The 19,737-nt window shown below is 45.6% G+C and overlaps 1 protein-coding gene across 16 annotated transcripts in view; it reads left to right on the top strand.

The window, feature by feature from the left end:
• JAKMIP1 (janus kinase and microtubule interacting protein 1) overlaps positions 1-19,737 on the top strand; it is a 558,919-nt gene that overhangs the window by 480,178 nt on the left and 59,004 nt on the right. For all 16 annotated transcript variants that reach the window (XM_029591381.1, XM_029591375.1, XM_029591329.1 and 13 more), the window contains one exon: positions 2,031-2,234. In XM_029591381.1, the coding sequence (XP_029447241.1) occupies positions 2,031-2,234 (204 nt within the window). The remainder of the gene's footprint in view (positions 1-2,030; positions 2,235-19,737) is intronic.

Below are 19,737 nucleotides of genomic sequence, written 5' to 3'. Positions count from 1 at the left end.
CGGCGCCATTTTGAAAATGGCGCCATTTTGGCCGGCGCCATTTTCAAAGTGGCCCCTAACCCCTACACTATACCTAAACCTCACCTCGAATGACTAGGTGGGCCTCCCATAGAGATATAAATACCAATCTAGTGTGAGGGCATTATGGCTAGGGGCTCTCTCTCTCTCTCTCTCTCTCTCTCTCTCTCTCTCTCTCTCTCTCTCTCTCTCTCTCTCTCTCTCTCTCTCTCTAGGAGGGCCCTGATAGCTTGGCTGGCTCTCCAGGAGCTTTTCGCATGCAGTAAAGGCATTTTTTGCATGTGAAAACGCCATATAGCACTTTGATAAATGACCCCCATACTTTGGTATCTTTTTTTTAATGTGAATTTTAAAAATTTAGCAGATATTTGTCTCTCTTATTTTCTCCTACACTTCCTACCTTATTTTTTAATTATGGTATCTGTTAAGTAAAATAATGTGCACACAAACTAGAGGAAATAAAGTTTAATAAATAAAAACAATAAATATATAAGGCAATACCTTTTTATTAAACTAACCATGCATTACATGACTAGCTTTCAGGATCTCACAGTAACCTCATCAGGTCAGAATAGAATCTGTGCCCTAAAGAATTCTATTATTAGTCCAAAACAAATATCACCTTATATTATTATTATTATAATTATTATTTATTTATTTATTTTAATATACCGACATTCGATCTCAATCGAGATATCACACCGGTTTACATTCAGGTACTGTAGGTATTTCTCTATCCCCAGAGGGCTTACAATCTAAGTTTGTACCTGAGGCAATGGAAGGTAAAGTGACTTGCCCAAGGTCACAAGGAGCGACAGCAGGACTCGAACCCTGGTCTGCTGGTTTTAGCAAAAACATAAATACAAGGTGGTCAATAAATAAGGTGAATTTAAGCCTTTTTAATGTTATATGAAAAGTCACCTTATTTACTAACACCCCTCATAAAAAGAGAAAACTCTCAATACGTTTTGCTTTCAGCAAGTAACCAGATGCAGTTTAAATAGCTCTCCTAAACCAGGATGGCTGTAATCCCTCTTCTTTTTTTTCTAAATATTGAGCATATAATTCTTGATTCAGCTCTTTAACTTTTGCTCACACTTGTAGATGAAGCAGCTCTGCAGTTGCCAATGGCAACAAAGAGCAGAGGGAGAAGGAAACCCAGGAAAGCATACTAGCATCATGGGGAATGAGATCAGCTTTGCAATTCTGCTTCATTTGCAGTCAGTGACAGATGATTACAGTATATTTTGGTTATTGTTAGCATTTGAATATATATAGGCCTTAAAGTGAAGCAAAATACTGTTACACCGATAAGTTTTTAAGAATTTTGTTCAGATGTAATTTCCTTTCAGTTTCCACTTGTTATACTGTAAACCGATGTGATGTGAAAACGCATGTCGGTATATAAGAGCAAATAGATTCAAATAAAATAAATAAAATATAGGACCTTAGTGGAAGAAGATTGTCCTTATTTGCTGGAAGGTGAGGCCTCTAGTTGCTCTGCAGGCGGCAGGGCTGGGAGTGGGGGGTACACCACATGTGTTGTTTGCATAGTCTGGGGTGAAAGTGGATCAGTTTGGGACTAACTCTTAAGTTTATAACCATTTAAGCAGTGAGCTTATGCAGAATTTGAGAAGGGGAGAGAAGAAACACTTTATAAGTGCTTCTGTTTCATCTTAACTTCACTATTAGTTCGGCTTAGTAATATATCTTCCGGATGTCCTGTGCATTTGCAATTTTGAACATAGAGGAAGGGTCTCTTATCCTTCCACTGTGCAATAATTAATTATGGTGCAGGATACTGTCTTCAGCAAACTGGAAAACTTTAGAGCAAGTGAATAAACGGAACCCAACAAATGTAGATCCAACAGTTCACCTCACATGAAATACTTTGCTTGCTTCTTGTATTCATGCTGCGGCTCATTTGTGAGTTTTGTTTGCGTACTGTCTTCTTTTTTGCTGGCTATATTCACACTGTTTGTGACTGTTTTGTATGATTTGACTTGTGCCAGAAAATCCAGGAGCTGGAGGCTACACTGTACAATGCTCTTCAGCAGGAACCTGGGAGCCGAGTCAGCGAGTGTCTGAATGAGCTACAGAGGGAGGATTTGCGGGCTTCTGTAGAAAAGCTGCGGAGGCAGATCCTGAGGCAGAGCCGAGAGTTTGACAGTCAAATCCTGCATGAGCGCATGGAGCTGCTGCAGCAGGCACAGCAGGTAAGCAGCTTTTCAGACTCTGGGCTTCATGATACCCTCTCTGGTCAATATTTTGAATTTTTCAAAACAGTTTTGCCATAGACATGGAATGAGAGAATATGCAAGGGGCCAGAGACTACCAAGTGCTTCCCAACTCAGTGCAGCATCTGGAAGCAAGATTCTGCTATTGGGATCACCCTCAATCACACCACAAAGACAGAACATACAAGGAGTTGTGGTCCAAAATAAAAAGTCAAGTGTACTGAAGAAAATCCAATCAGTCCAGCAGTACAACAAAATGCAAAATGAATAAATAAATACACCAGAAGTGCTCCTGTCCTACAGGCCGATTAAAAAAAACTCCACGGGAGGCACCTCTCCTGGGCGCGCTATTCTTTATTTAAATTAGGGACTGCATGTCCCTGGTGCCTCCTTATTAGTGAAAGTGGCGGCTGTCAGTGGGTCTGACAACCAATGCTTAATTTTACCGGCATCAGTTGTCGAACCCGCTGACAGCCATGGGTTTGGAAAATGGATGCCGGCAAGTTTTTTCTGCTTTTCTGTACACTTTCCGGTGTTGTTCGTGATTAACGCCTGCCTTTGGGCAGGCATTAATTTCTGAGAGTAAAATCCCGTGGGGCTAACTAATAAGCTCATCAAATGCATTTGCATGTGATGAGCGCTATTAGTTTCGGGGGGGTTGGCCACACGTTTTCCACGCACTATTATCCCTTACAGTATAAGGGGTAATAATAGCGCGTGTAAAACGCGCGGTCAAATGAGGCTAAATGGTGAGCTCGGCCGAGCACACCGTTCTGAATCGGCCTGCTACATAGCAGATTTAAAAAGAGACATGACTTTAAGCAGTCCACCATTTCAAAATACAAACCTCATGTACCTTGAATAAAGTGTAGTAGGAATCTTAGACTTTCTTTGGCTCCTGAAAGGTCTCTTTTCCCTCCAATACCTCCCAGAATGCAAGAATCCTCTTTCCTATTTCATCAGTACAAAATATTTGGTTATACATTCAACATTCCAGACAAATCTCTTTCCTCCATAGAGCTTAGATAAAGAAACCCTCCAGAGTCCTTTTAATTGAACGCCCCTTGGAATTCTTCTCCAACCAGATGAGAAAGCAAGACATGTTTTCTCTGTGGACAGAAGACAAAGTGCTTGCCCTCTCCTAGCCCTGGACCGCAGTACCTCCCTCTGCTTCCTCTCCTACAGTTCCTTCATCAGTGATTCTCCAAAAAAGTCAAGGAATTTACCTTTTGTAACCTTCTATCTTTGACCTACCCTTTAGGGGAGAGACCCTAACATCACTCAAAATATCCATTACATCCATGAAATCTCCCACTGCTAGGGATAACTTCTCCAAATGGTTTAGTTTCACGCACACCATGACAGGAATGAACTTTAGTCATAAGCTAGGGTATGCTATAGGAAGGCCTAGTCAGCATTACATGATTATTGGTCATCGAACAGGACTGCCAAATAAATGATGTCAGACTTCAGATGACCTATCAAAACTGTATGGGAATTATGTAGCCAAGGGAAGTCTTGCCTCACCAATTTGCTTCATTTTTTTGAGGGCATAAATAAACATATGGATAAAGGTGAGCCAGTTGATATAGAGAATCTGGATTTCCAGAAAGCATTGAACAAAGTACCTCATGAGAGATTTCTTAGGAAATTAAAACGTCATGGGATAGGGGGCAATGTGTTGAGCTTGGGGGTGGACCCTTGTCCTGGAGCAGTGGAGAATGGCTCCCTGGTAGGGATCAGGAAGCAACTGCCCCAGGGGGCCGAATGCTGGAGGAGACAGAGGCTAGGATGAGCTTCACCACTGGAAGCCTGAGGTCCCCCCTGGAGGAGCCAGTAGGGACCCAGGCCGCTTGGACTTAGGTGGGCCTTGCAGGGTCTTTTGGAAGGATGGAAGTCTGGCGTGCCCACAGACAGAAGGGGAGCATGGTCAGGTTCGAGACTGGAGGTCAGGTGGAACAAGGAGGACCAGGATAGCGTAGGTGATGACAAGGCTAGGAACAGAGCCAGAATCTAGAGATGAGGTCAAGCAGGCAGAGATCAGAGTCCGGGGGTCAGTCCGAGAAGTAGTCAGCAAAGCAGGGTCAGGTTCCGGAGGTCAGACGAGATCACAGGCAGGCCGAGGTCAGAAGGCGGGAGCAGACAGATGAGTCTAGGAACAAGCTGAGGTCAGAAGGCAGGCAGCAGGCAGGCAGGTCGAGAGGCAAACTGAAGTCAGAAGGCAGGCAGCAGGCAGGCAGGTCGAGAGGCAGACTGGAATCAGAAGGCAGGCGGCAGGCAGGCAGGTCAAGGAACAAACTGGAGTCAGAAGGCAGGCGGCAGGCAGGCAAGTCGAGGAACAGACTGGAGTCAGAAGGTAGGCAGTAGGCAGGCAGGTCAAGGAACAAGCCAAGGTCAGTACCAGTAAGACAGTCTGGAGATACTACCTGGGGAGACAGACAGACGAACAGGAACAGAAGGATGCTGGAGTACTAGGATGCAGGAACAAGGCAGGAACAGAACTGGAACAGAAGGATCCTGGAACGAGACTTGGAACAAGACTGGAGCAAGATACAAAAGCAGTGATAATCTAGCATACAAGCCGACCTCATTGCCAAGGCAAGGAATTACAAGCAGGGACTTCCTTATATCAGGGAATCAGTAGGAGCGCACCACGGAGCTAGGACCCGCTCTTGGCCCTACAAGAGGCCAGGCGGTCCGCACGCACGCTCGTAGGGGCGAGGCCAACACAGCCGAGGACGCTGAGCTCCGAGGTGAGGCCTGGTGCTAAGTGGAAGGCCCGGCGACCACTGCCGTGGGACGCTGAGGCCTGGAAGCGCTTGCAGCTGCCGCTAGGGAGGCCGACCTGGGACCTGCCATGGAACCATGGAGGTGAGCAGGCCCATGCACGGGCCGGGCACGGATGTGGTGCGTAACACAATGTCCTATTGTAGATTGTGAACTGGTTAAAAGATAGAAAACAGAGTGTAGGGTTAAATGGTAAATTTTCTCAATGGAGAAAGGTAAATAGTGGAGTGTCCCAGGGATCTGTTCAGGGATCACTGCTTTTTAACATATTTATAAACAACCTAGAAATGGGAACAATGAGTAAGGTGATCACATTTGCTGATAACACAAAATTATTCAAAGTTGTTAAATCACAAGAGGATTGTGAGAAATTGCAAGAGGACTTTGCAAAACTGAGAGACTGGGCATTCAAAGGGCAAATGAAATATAGGGGATTATTTTCCAGGCCGTGTTATGGGCTTTTCACATGCATTAAAGCATTTTTGCGATGATAATTTAGAAAAGGGGGTGGAGTTTGGAGCAGGATTTCTGGCCAAGTGGGCTGGCTTCGTAAATTATGAAGCCATATCACACAGTTTTAACGCAGCAAATAACTACACCTTTTTCATTTGCGTTAATCTGTGCAACATGGCTTTATCGCACTTTACAATGTTTTTGCACATAGCGTTTTTAGTCTTGAGAGAGAGAACCTAGCTATAAGGCCCTCATAGTAATTAGGTATTTATACCTCTATAGGTTGCCCACCTAATTCCTCGAGGTGAGGTTTAAGTGTTAGTGTAGGGGTTAGGGGCCACTTTGACATTCAGAGTGAGACATATGAACATAACAGTGCACTCTTGTGAAGATTTGATGTCCTTCAGAGTGAGGAAACTCACTTGATGGACTCTCTACCTGGGTAACATCAAGCTACGTTGAGAGAACATTGTACAAATCTCATCTTTGGTTGAGTTTCCTCACTCCGAAGGACATCAAATCTTCACAAGATCGTGCCAGAGGGACTGAAGTTTATTGAATAGTGTAAACCTCTTCCCTATAGTGGGAGGGGCACGACCGTGTTTCACAATAAGCTGTATCGAGAGGAAAAAGGAACTGCATGAAGAATATTTCGAAATGCAACAAACTGCTGATAGTCACGTTAAAGGGAGACTTATCTGCATTTCAGTCTCCAATGAATGTCTAAACCCATCCTCCAGTGGCACCGGCCCGGGGGCATGGTCCAGGCCTCCGGACCAGCCCCCGGGTTGGAGGACGGCGCGCCAGCAGTCCGCTGGCGCGCGTAGATTTACGTCTGCTTCTCGCAGGCGTAAATCTACGGACAAAGGTAAGGGGGGGTTTAGATAGGGCCGGGGGGGTGGGTTAGGTAGAGGAAGAGAGGGGAAGGTGAGGAGAGGGCGAAAGAGAGTTCCCTCCGAGGCCGCTTCGATTTCGGAGCGGCCTCGGAGGGAACGGAGGCAGGCTGCGCGGCTCGGCGCGCGCCGGCTGCCCAAAATCAGCAGCCTTGCGCACGCCGATCCAGGATTTTAGAGGATACGCGCGGCTATGTGCATATCTTATAAATTCCAGTGTACTTTTGTTTGCGCCTGCTGCGCAAACAAAAGTACGCGATCGCGCTGTTTTTAAAAATCTACCCCTCTGAGTGTTGAGAGCAGCTGCAGTGAAGGAGCTCTGGTAGCCAAATGCAGTAGCCAAAGTAACTAACCAAATCAGCTACCTACACACTAACGTCTTCCTTCTGCTGTACATGTATATAGAAGCAACTAGGGATGTGCAGACAAAAAGTTTATGTTCATAAGTCCATAAGTCGAAAAGGGGGGTCAATTTCAGTCAATATGGACATATGGAGAATTCCATAAGTTGAGTCTATGTCCATACGTGCACCGGTTCCCTAAATAAAAATTTAAACCCCTCACCCTCCTTAATCCCCCCCCAAGACTTACCAAAATTCCCTGGTGGTCCAGCGGGGAGTCAGGAAGCCATTCCTCTATTCCTTTGCGAGGAGCACGTGACGTCCGCGTCACGTCGGAGTGACGCAGCCGTCACGTGGTCCACCGCGGTTCCGCTCCCGGACCCCTCGTTGGACACAAACGGAACTTTTGGCCAGCTTGGGGAGGTCAGGAGGCCCCCCCAAGCTGGCCAAAAGTTCTGTTTGTGTCCAACGAGGGGTCCGGGAGCGGAACCAGCTTGGGGGGGTCAGGAGCACGTGACGGCCGCGTCACGAGTGACGCGGCCATCACGTGGTCCACCGCGGTTCCGCTCCCGGCCTCCTGACCTCCCCAAGCTGGCCAAAAGTTCCGTTTGTGTCCAACAAGGGGTCCGGGAGCAGAACCGCGGTGGACCACGTGACGGCCGCGTCACTCCGACGTGACGCGTACGTCACGTGCTCCTCGCAAAGGAATAGAGGAATGGCTTCCTGACTCCCCGCTGGACCACCAGGGAGTTTTGGTAGGTCTTGGGGGGGATTAAGGAGGGTGAGGGGTTTAAATTTTTATTTAGGATCAACGATCGCGATTTCCAACCTATTCAACATAGCTATGTTGAATAGGTTGGAAATCCGATCGTTTTCGCCTCATCACTTTTTTAAGTTAAAAAAAAAAAAAGTAGCGTTTTACATATAAGTTCAAAACGAATGCACACCCCTAGAAGCAACTTATCCATTGTGTTGAGCTCATGTGTGCCTATGAAGGGTAGCATTTGTGCTGCGGCTTAGTTAACACAGCTTCATGGGCCAACCCACGAGGCCTTCGCCGGCAGCTGGTGAATGCGCCCTGTAGTGAAACAGTCTGAAACTTCACCTATACCAGCCACTTTATACGCAGATTGAGCCCTTGGGTTCTGGTGGCTGGCAGGACTTAGGTTGATCCCTACGGTGGTGAAGAGAGTTAGAGTCCAAAGGCACACTGGGGTCAGGGCAAGCAGTAGACTAATGGAGTCTGAGATACAGGCCAAGATCGGGGCAGGAGGCTAGCAAGAGTGGTCAAGTCCAAGCAAGAAGTCAAGATCCAGATTGGCCAAGGAAGGCCAAAGACTCATGGAAGACATTGGACAAAACGGACAGGACAAGGCAAGGCTAAGCAAGCAAACCTGGATGAGGAAAGCTGGAGAAGACAAGGCTGGATGAGGCAAGGCTGGAGAAACAAGGCAGGAATCAGGAAAACTGGAATGCCGCGGGCACTATAATGCACTGCTACTAGGCAGAAGACCCATTGCTGAGGCAAGGAAGTGCTGCAGGATCAGCAGGGCTGATGTCATTGGAGAGTGCCTGGATCGAGTTCCTGCTGCAGGGCTTTCAAAGGAGGGATGTGTGCCTGCCTAATGAAGTGGATGGCACGCAGCAATGATGGTATTCTGGGCGGGGTTAGAAATGGAACTTGTCTGGTGATGTCCCATTGTATGGAGAGGTGATGGTGGCCTCCAAGTGACATTGGGAAGCTGAACATAGGATGGGTAAGCAATGCTGGTCGCGGACGGGTCCTGTGACAGGTGGCTGTAATAGTGCCTCTGCTGCCTTTGTTTAAAACTTTGGAAGACAGACTGGTGGGGTTTACAGTGCTTCCATAGCTCTTTTTTTTGCCATATGAATTCTCTCCATGTCCGCATTACCTTCTCTGCAAGTTTTTGTGCACCACACAACATTTTTGTTATGTAGGTATGTCTTGGACTTTAAATGGTTGGGAAACAGAGCCTTATAAGTCCTGAAAGCTTACATCTTTAAATACTTAACAGTATCCTATAAGTACCATCTCTACACAACTAGACTGATGGTTTTCTTCTAATTAATTATATATTTGGCAGGACAACATTTTAGTCTTTCTTGACATTCTGATCTGATTGTATACATTTGGGGATTGGAAGCCCTTCCAGAATCATCAGTGTGGTTCATTTTCTTGACCTTTTTTTTTTTAATTTAATACCATAGAATAGAAAGGAGGTAGATCTAATCTTCTAAGTCTTAAAGAGGTTATGGAGACAAGACTCTCTGGTAATATGACTCTTTTAGCCACAAACGTTAAGTACCATTGATGAGTATAAATTATATATTTGCTACTATAGCCTATAAGTCTGCTTAACTGACTTCAATAACCTTCCTTGGAGGGAATCCACTGAATTATGACATGTGCTTGATGGCAGAATGAGCTGTGGTACGGTAATAACTGCTGGAAATAAGGAAGATATGAATATATCATTTAATAACAGGAAACTGTGAAGCATAAGCTACTCTTGCTTGTCCTAATTAGGAGTTTAGCATTACAAGAAGTCATGTGTCGAACACAGTGATGTGCTGCCAATTTCTATAACCTTGGTAGTCGTAAACGTTTTGTCACAATAGGGGGGGGGGGGGGGTGAGGGGGTGGCGGCCTCTCAGTACCAAAGCACCAGGCTAAATAAATGCCAGAGGGACAACTCCCTGTAATATAAATAAGGCCGCAGCTTTATTGTGTTACAAATATACAATAAAGACCTAAGTACCCGAGCCATAACAAGCAAGTCTACTAAGAGACTCCTTGGGAGGCAATACATCTCCTCCAGATCTCAGGGCCATCCACAGCCAAGCAAGGCTCTGTCCTTCAACGAGGTGGTCATTCACAGGCATTTCTGGTCACCCGCCGATCCCAAGCAAGGTGACAGCTGAATGGAGCATCCGGTCTGCCGCCGCACCAGGGTCATCCGGCGACAGACAGCCCCCACTTTACGGATAAGCAAAATTGATAACTGCTTTCGATGTACTGCCTCCAATCAGGAAAGCCACCTCTCGGCTCGGGTACCCCCCGCAGATCTGCGACATAAACATAATTGACATAAAAACATCAATAGCTACGCGATCGCTACATGAATATCAAACGTCCTAACTAATCCATACTCAGTCCTGAACTCTGGGTTTAGGTGGGAGGGTGGGATAAGGAGCTTGCAGCAGGATGAGGAGCAGGAGCAAAAGGTACAGCAAATGGGCCAGACCCTGCCTTGCTCCCTGCGCAGACAGCTCCACCCTCAGGCCGCTCCCCCCAGTTTCAAATAACCCAATTGGCCTGCAGTATCAGTTGCCCCCTATTGTGGCCACTCCCCCCCCCCTTTACCTAGTTAATCCTGCTGCAATCCAGTCTCCTGAGCCCTCAGAAACCTCTCTCTGGCACCACCGCGCATGCCCCCGCTGTCGGTGACATCACGGTGTCGCTATCGCCAACTGCGAGGAGGCCACCATGCACTGGGGCACACCGAGGGAGGTATGCGTGCTCCTTCTGCTCCCTTCCCCCCTTCTCATGCTTCGAATGTGGCACCAGGTTATCGGCTGCATCTACGCACCAGCCCAGTGTTGCGTCTATCTAGGGCCTCTCAGCAACTGTGCTCCACTTAATGTGACCATCTCGGCATAGCATTCTTTACAGATAAATTGTAAACCATACTGTGTTTCAATTAAAAATTGCATTGTTAAGCCATCATTTTTTATTACTGTTATTTTCCATTCTGCATTTCTTCTGCATTTTGCACTGGATCTCACTGGTCCATGTTAGTTATGATGTCACCTGTAAAAAGTCTTTGGGGGGGTCGGGAGGGTAGGGGAAGCTAAAGGGTTACTTTTAAAGGGTCGTGGTGGGTTTTTTGTTTATTGGCTGGGGCCAATTTTAAAAGCCCTGCGTGCGTAAATCCCCCTGAATTTACGCGCGCAGGGTACTCGCGCGCCGGCGGCCTATTTTGCATAGGTCGCCGGCGCGCGCAAAGCCCCGGGACGCGCGTAAGTCCCGGGGCTTCGTAAAAGGGGCGGGAGGGGGCGTTTCTGCGGGGCGTGTCTGGGGTCAGGGGGCAGTCCGGGGCGGGTCCGGGGGCATGGTGATGGTTCTGGGGCGAGCTGGGAGGGCGGTCCCGAGTCCCCCGGCACTGCGGCCTGTGCGGGGGATGCGAGGCGTAACTTGCCCAACAAAGGTAGGGGGGGATTTAGGTAGGGCCGGGGGGTGGGTTAGGTAGGGGAAGGGAGGGGAAGGTGGGGGGACGCGGAAGGAAAGTTCCCTCCAAGGCCGCTCCGATTTCGGAGCGGCCTAGGAGGGAACAGAGGCAGGCTGCGCAGCTCAGTGTGCGCAGGCTGCCGATTTTGCGCAGCTTTGCGCACGCCGACCCCGGATTTTATAAGATACGCGTGGCTACGCACGTATCTTATAAAATCTGGCGTACTTTTGTTCGCGCCTGTTGCGCAAACAAAAGTACGCGCGCGCGTACTTTTTAAAGATCTACCTTAGCGTATGTACATATATATTGGCAAGACCAATCCCAAAAAGGAGATGGCCAAATGTTGGGGGGTGGATTCAGATATGTAAAAATCCCCAAAAAGATGCCACCAAGAAAACGTTTATTGAGTGTGCAAAGCCACCATCACAATGTTTTAAAGTAACAAGCGACAAATGCAATTCATAAGCTATCTATAGACTCTCAGAAGAGACGGGCATTATTTATTCCTATCCTGCATAAATCAGATCTGTATATGTATTGGCTTAATAAACAAACTATCTTCCCTTCAAATGCTCATCTTACCTCAGTGAATCCCGTTTGGTTCAAGTGAACAAGCCAGGTCTTGTCAGCAAAACTTTGACTAATATTTTAACATCTAAATTCAGAAAGAAAATGGGTCTATGTAAATCAGTCAATTGTATCTTTATCTGGATTTGAAATAACAATAATATTTTTTTCCAACATGATTATTGGGAAATTAATCATTTTCGGCCCTGAATTAAAAACTTTTAATAAAGGGCAAATGAATTGAAATTTGAAAATTTTATAGAATTTATCAGTAAAGCCATTTACATTTGTTAATTTTTAGGGAATTAATTGCTACCAGAACTCCCTGGTATATATAGGATTTTAAAGTTTATCATCATTGAATACAGGAAATAATGTCTCTCAAATAACTTGTTATCCTTCTGAGAGGTATATTTTACTCTGGGGGTAATTCTGCTGTACTGCGCAGCATGGAATTTGTGCAGAATTTCCCTCTTGCGCAGAATTTATGGGGATTGCACAGAATATTGGAGAAAGGCCATGAGGGCTGCAAATGAAGCCCATTCCTTTTCTGGCCAAAGAGCAGTCAAGCCCGGTGGGCTGTGAGTGGAGTCCATCTCGCTCATAACGAAGATCAGCAGGCCTTGTGGTCGCAGAAGGTGCCCATCTTACCTGTGGTCAAAGAAGACAAGGAAGACCCAGCATGAGAGGCAAGAAAGCTTGTGAGCCTGTGTGATAGAGATAAAGTATGCATTGAGGGTGCCTGTGTGTGTGTGTGTGTTAAGTATGTGTTTGTGTCTGTGAGAAAGAGAAAGAGGGAACAAGTGTGTATGTGAAAAGAGATTTTGAGGGAGTGTGTATGTGAGTGAGAGTTTGGGAGCCTATGAGTGAGAGTGTGCGTGAAAGAGTGACTGTGTGTGTGTGTGTGTGTGTGTGTGTGTGTGAGGAAGGATGCATGTTTGTGTGTTAGAGAGGGATCCTGTGTGAAGGTGTGTGTGTGAGAAGAGAGGGAGTCTGTGAGGGTGAGAGAGAAACAGCAGGGGGAGTGTGTGTACCAGAGAGAGGAAACCTGTGTAAGAGGGGTTTATGTGTGTGCAAAAGAAAGATGGAGTCTGTGTGACGGGTGTGTGTGTGTGTGTGTGTGTGTGTGTGAAAGAGAAAGAGGGAGAGAGCCTGTCTGAGGGCGTGTATGAGAAAGAAGTACAGAGGGAGCCTGTGTGAGAGGGTACATGTATGAGAGAGAGATAGAGGGAGCCTGTGGTAGGGTGTGTGTGTGTGTATGCAGCAGAGAGAGGGAGCTTGTGTGAAGTGGTGTGAATGTGCAGGAGAGAGAAGGAATCTATATTAGGGTGTGTGTGTGTGTGTGTGTGTGTAAGTGTGCAAGAGAGAGAGGGAGGCTGTGTGAGGTGTATAAGTGTGTGTGTAAGGGGCTGTATGAAAGAGAGTTCAAATTCTGGGAATGGATGGCTAGGGGGTGGAATTAGAATGGAAGGGTTTGAGCCTGGAGGGGGAGGAGAGAGATAGTGGAGAGCTGAGGAGAAGGGGGCCTGAGAAGGCAGAGTGAAAGAGGTCTGGCCAGGGAAGTAGGGAGAAAGGTGGAAGGGACACTCTTACAGTGTACTTCTAGTGAAATCTTGCTCAAAATATTTAAAATTCTGCATCTTTGATTAATAACTTTTTTGTATTGCATTTTAAATTAATTACTCAAAGACTGTGAAGTATATTGTATTCTTTTGTCCAATATAAAGTATGCAGAATTTTGCAGAATTTAAAATTTTGTGTGCAGAATTTTAAATTTTTGTTTACAGAATTCCCCCCGGAGAAATATTTTAGATGGTAGTGCTGTTCTGCTAGAAACATCTGAATAGTAGTTTCTGCCTCCTAGAATGACTAGAAAATGGATGTTTTTCTTGGCATATTTAAGTGGAAGACATTATCCCATTTCACAGCTCAGAGCCTCTTGTTGGAAAGTGAAATATTTTGTATACATTAATGCTTATATGTGATTAGTCACCATAAAGCTGATGTCCATCTGACTGAACTGTATAATTTATTTGCCCATATAGGGAAATAGGTAGCATAATGGTGAGAGTAATTGATTGCAAGCCAGGGTAACTGAGATCAAATTATGCTTTTTGCTACTGTCAATTGTTGTGACTTTGGGCTAATCTGTTTGTTCCCTCTTGCCCTATTTACTAACATGCATAAATGTATTAAAAATACATGTTAATGTGTATTAGTGTGCTGCAGTAAATGCCATATTTACTAAAGGGCACTGAGCATTCAGAGATACCAATACATGCAGTTAATGATAACAACAAAGAAGCAAGGCACATGGACAGCATGAACAGATGCCAAAAACTGCAGTTAAATGAAAGGAGAGAGAAGCAGGCCACATGGCTAGCATTAACGGGTACCAATACATATATACTACAGGCCTGTAATGGGCAGCCATGTCCTGGATGACCAGGAAAGGAACAGGACTTATGGGTACATTAGGGGCAAAAACTTGGCCACCCAAGTCATGAGCATCCAGGAAAGGAGCAGGGCAACTGAGTACAAACCATGGACGTCCTGCTCCTTTCCTGGACATTCATGATTTGACCGTCTGTTACAGGTCTGTGTCGTGCAGCATGATGTCATGTTGAGGGAGCAATGATACATTTGAAAATGAATACATTGAAAAGAAATTGCAAATCTACATTTACCATATTCCATCTGACAGATGATTGCCCTTTTGAAAGAACTTCAGTGCGTCCACATGCCGCACGCGCGATACTGTATGGATGGGTAGCACTATGGACGCTTTTTTTTTTTTTTTACCATCGCGCACTTTTTGGGCGTTGTCATTTGTGTCTCATTAGAATACTCGATTGAGCGCCCAGGAGACGAGGCTGTGCGTGCGTTGAAACAGTGGGCGCCCAGAACGGATGCACATTTTTAGCGTGTCTGTATTGGATCTGCCTGCTAGTAAACACTGCATTAGGAGGTTATCTTGGCTAGTAAAGCCCTACACTGCTGGTGGCAGTAATGCATGAATGTTGCCTGCTGCATTAATGCAAGGCATCACACCCACTCATCCCCATGCAAAGAAGAGGTTTGAGGCCCGAAGCCAAGGTTCCCTCTAAGCCAGTGCCTACCAAAAGTATGAACGTTCCACCCCAAGCTCCCCACCAGAAGCATGAAATTCCCCCAAGTTTCCTCTCTAAGACCCTGGCACTCCCGCCCTCCCTGCTTACTGTGATCCTGCAAGTGCTACCAGCTCTGGAGCAAGGGCAATTTCATTCCCTCCTTTATTCAAAATGTAGCCAGCTGATCGATGCTTCCCCTTTGCCTGCAGAGATGAGGGGAGGAGGGTCAAGGCCAAGACATTTGGCAGGCTCATTAGTCTGTTGATGTCCTTGGTCAATGAAACTACACCTCTTGTAGTTAACCTTCTTAGGCTTAATTCAAATTTTATGGATTAACATGATTGTTTTAATCCTTTTCAATATTAATGGGTTGATTTACATGTCTAAACTCCCCCCCCCCCTCCCCTTGGGGGAGGAAGCCACTTTCTCAGCCCTGGAGAAGATTGAATTGCTTTCACAGGGTGGGAGAATACAGGGCTCTTTGGGACAGGGGCAGGAATATATTTGCAGCATACCTGGGAACGTTTGATTTCCACTCACCCTGAGATTACAATGGCTTTGTGCCGGGAAGGGGGAGCAACGCAGGTGGAACCGGATGCACCCAGACTTACATACACGCTAACACCCATGTTCATGCTCGCTTTCACACACATACATGCATGCTCATTCTCTCACACATTCTCACATGCTCACTTCCACCTTTACTGCTTTCATTCTCCCACATACACACATGCTCACTCACTCACTTCTCTCCTTCCTCCATTCTAAAAGGACCACAAGCTTTTACACACATGCACACTCTCATTTTTCTTTCTCATACACAAATACACACATACCCACTCTCACAGACATGCTCATTCATGCTCTTCCTCTCTCCCAGAACCCACCACAGAGAAGCAGCCACCTTCATGGGCTCTTGGAGCAGCGGCCTCTTCCTTTAGGCCATTGCAGAGATCTGCTTTCCTCCTTCTTCAGCCATGTGGGCCCAATGCTGCATCTCGTTCTCCTAGCCTGTGCAGCTCGATGCTTCTCCCACACCCGCACAGCCCCGACGCTGCTCTTCTTCTTGTCTGTGGCTCGATGTCCCTCCTACAGATGCATGGGCCTGTGACTGCCCCTCTTCTTTCCAGGCCATGCTTCTTCTTCAGTCACATAAATCCAACTCTTCTTCTTGGACTCCTGCAGGCCTGCTTGTGCTGCAGTATCCAGAGTTTTCCAGTGCTGGCACGGCAATTATTTTAGAATTCTGTAGTCTGCGGATCAAATCTGGAGAGTTCCCAGGTATACTTGCAGGGCCATTGAAAGGGTCTCACAGTTCACACCAAAAATAAAAAATAAAGAGTCAACACCAGAAAATATGTTCCAAACCAGAGAAAGGTTTACTGAAAAATAGGCATGGTTCCAGCAGAGGCAGAAAACTTGATAAAATGCAAGTCCACGATTATGAATGTAACCCGGACACCTTTTTGGGTTACCAGTAAGCCCTGGGAAAGAGTGTTAGTGCAGTTAGAGAGAAATAATTAGGGGAGGATCCATTTGTGTTCAGCCCCTCCCCTTGAGGGTGCTGGAATGAACGTCCTACACGGAGGGCTTTGGGGGCAGTTTTAGTTGGCAGTTTGAGAGGAAGGTTGAAGATTTTTTTCTGAGTTACTTTTTCGGCCTACCTAGGGCCTTGTAATTCATCGGAGATCCTTCAGAGTAGGTCAAGCCTCCACTGCTGTGCTCTCCTTCAGAGATGCAGAGTGGTTATCCAGGGACTACTTTGTTTTTTTGACGTTTGCTTGGTAGGAGCCTTGCTGAACACCTGGGCCTTCCAAGGACCCAGGAAATGGGAATCCTGTGAACAGTACACCCAGGGATAGGGAAGATCTGCCCCTGAAGTGGTGCTGACCCATTGCAAGGGATCTCCAGTGTTATTTACTTTTAGGAAACAGAAGAAGTGAATTTTGAAGACCTGGGAGGAAACATTTTTTCTGCCCTTTTTCCTACCCATCTGCTGACCTGTGAAGCAGCAGTTCATTCAGGATCCCTCCCAAAAGGGATCCCCATCGTGGAAAGAGAAAGAAAGAACTACTAACTGTGAGTAAGAGCTATTTACAATTTGGAGGACACCCAATCGGAGTCTTAAAAAACCATTGGGAAGGGGGAGAGAGAGGAGGACAGATTTCTCTACTAGCAACATTACCTGACTATTGGGTGAGGAGAAATCCCGGCCCAAATTGACTGCTATACTTCCAACTCTCGGTGGGTAAGGAGGAAATCCCGGCCCCACACCGAGGTCACTGCGTCCTGACGTCATCGGGGGAGGGACCAGTAGGTTCAAAACCAGCCCCCCTGCGGCGAGACCTCGGGGAGATAGAGGAGGACAGATTTCTCTACTAGCAACATTACCTGACTACTGGGTGAGGAGAAATCCCGGCCCAAATTGACTGCTATACTTCCAACTCTCAGCGGGTAAGGAGGAAATCCCGACCCCACACCAAGGTCGCTGCATCCTGACGTCATCAGGGGAGGGACCGGTAGGTTCAAAACCGGCCCCCCTGTGGTGCACAGATGCCGCCGGCGCGCTGCCAAAGCCGTGCGTGCCAAAGGGGCACACGGCTTTCTTTGAATTTTTATTCTTTTTTTTCGATGCAACTTGTTGGATCTATGTTTTTGGACATTTACTTTGGAATTTGGACTTTAGTAAGTAATTATTCTTGCGTCCATTCTCTCATACTCCCACCCAAGAGATACTAGATTGAAAATAAATAACAGAGATAAGCATAAATTAAAGAGGATCTGCTTTCTCTAATTTTGAAATATCACCTTAAATTGTTATGCCTCATACTAAGAGAAAGGCTCAAATTAGGGAGGCTATGTCTTTGTCTCCCTTACCTGAACCAACACAGCCCCAGATATCCTCATTCTTTATGGGTGCAGCAGAAATGGTGCCGGAGGAGAAGGCTGCAGTTGAGTTGGTTCCTGAGCGAGAAACTAACTCACAAGCCAAAACCATCTCATTGAGCCCCGGTGTTCCCTATAACCCCTCCCCACCCCTTCCTTTGTTAACAGATGTTCTTAACCCTCTTTGAGTTGAAGAACGTTTTTTGTAAACTAATATTCAACATATAGCTGGGTCGGGAAATGGGGACCAAGCTGCAGGGGAAGACAAAGAAGGTATGCCTGTGTTAGAAATAATTATTCCCCCAAAGGCAACAAAAATTACCATGGATATATTGTGGGCTGCAATTAAGTCTCTAAAAACTGCAATTATAAAATCGACTAATATTAATGTAAACTCACAGCAGAAAGTACTAAAATTGGAAAATTCAGTATCTCAATATAATAATGAAATGCAAGCTCATGAAGAGAGGTTAGAAAAAGTTGAGACTTTACAGAATAATCTAGCCAAGACAGAATTATCTAATTTAAAAAAAATTAGAATATTTAGGGGCGGATTTTAAGAGCCCTGCTAGCCTAAATCCGCCTAAATCCAGGCGGATTTAGGCGAGCAGGGCCCTGCGTGCCGGTAGGCCTATTTTACATAGGCCTACCTATTTTACATAGGCCTACCGGCACGCGCAGAGCCCCGGGACTTGCGTAAGTCCCGGGGTTTGGCGAGGGGGCGTGTCGGGGGGCGTGTCGGCGTCTCCTTTACATTTGCTCCACCCCCTGAATACAAAAATAAAAATTTGCATTCGCAAATCACATTAACTGCTGTTAGCACGGCTTGGAAAATGAGGCCCTAAGAGACATGCCATGAAACTAACAGGTAGCAGATTTAAAACGCATTACAGAAAGTATTTTTTCACTCAACGCACAATCAAGCTGTGAAATTTTGTTACTGGAGGAAAAGTTCATAAACCATTATTAGCCAAATTGTTAAAAAAAAGTAGTGTTGAGTCAATTTTAAGAATTTCTAGATGTTCATTATTAGACGAAAATCAGTATGGCTTTCATTTCAATCATAATACCAAAACACTCTTGTTATCTCTTTTTGATATTTTTAGACATGGATTTGATTGTGGTACTGATTTTTTTCTTTTACTTTTAGATTTTATTGTGGCATTTGATACCATTGACAACTCTGTTCTTAATTGTCTATCAAATATAGGGTTAGGAAACACTGTTTTAAAATGGTTTTCTTCTTTTTTGAGTAATCATTCCCAATCGGTATATTTATCTGGTCACTGGTCTGATGAATTTTACTTTAGACACTGGGATTTCTCAGGGGTCAGCCCTTTCGGCAGTACTGTTTAAAGTGTATATTGCCCCAATTTGTCAAATGTTATCACAACTTGACATTGGCTATCGTCTTTTTGCCGATGATATCCAGTTTTTTGTGCCCATTTCTGAATCAATTGATTGTTCACTCAGGAAGATTTCCTGCTGTTTAAAATCTCTTAAAAATGTGTTGTCAAATAAACTTCTTTTAAATATGTCTAAAATGGAAATGTTATATCTGGCATGATACCCTGATATGAGGGTACTGAAATCATTGATTTTGGATGGGCTTGATTTTGGATGGGGTTGAAATCCCAATAGTGGCCGAGACAAAGAATCTTGATTTCATTATGGATTCCACTTTATCACTAAACCCTCAAATTTCAAGAGTTGTGAAAAGGGTGTTTTTTAAACTTCATATGCTTCATAGATTACAGCCATTCTTAAGCGAGTCGGATTTAAGAACTGTTACCCATTCTCGTGCCCTTTCTTCTTTGGACTATTGTAATGCCTTGCACTTGGGTCTTCCCCAAAAATCCCTTAAGGCATTGCAGTTTGCTCAAATTCTGCTGCTAGGATAATTACTGGGATGACGATGTGTGAGCATATCTCACCTATTTTGAAGAGTTTACATTGGCTCCCTGTTAAATGGAGGATCTCTTTTGAGATACTGATGCTAGTTTTTAAAGGTTTGAATGGTATTGTTCCCATGAGTTTTAATGCAGTCCTGAAATGATACTGTCCATCATGAACCTTAAGATCCTCTAGCCAAATGCTTTTCAATGTTCCTTCTCCTAGGACCATTCATCTTGATGAATCTTGGGAGAGACTTTTTTATGTTCAGGGCCCTGTTTTGTGTAACTCTCTCCCTCAAA

Source organism: Rhinatrema bivittatum, chromosome 1 (genome assembly GCF_901001135.1).
Source record: "Rhinatrema bivittatum chromosome 1, aRhiBiv1.1, whole genome shotgun sequence".
NCBI classification, from domain to species: domain Eukaryota; kingdom Metazoa; phylum Chordata; class Amphibia; order Gymnophiona; family Rhinatrematidae; genus Rhinatrema; species Rhinatrema bivittatum.
This window is presented reverse-complemented; position numbering and strand designations above follow the sequence as displayed.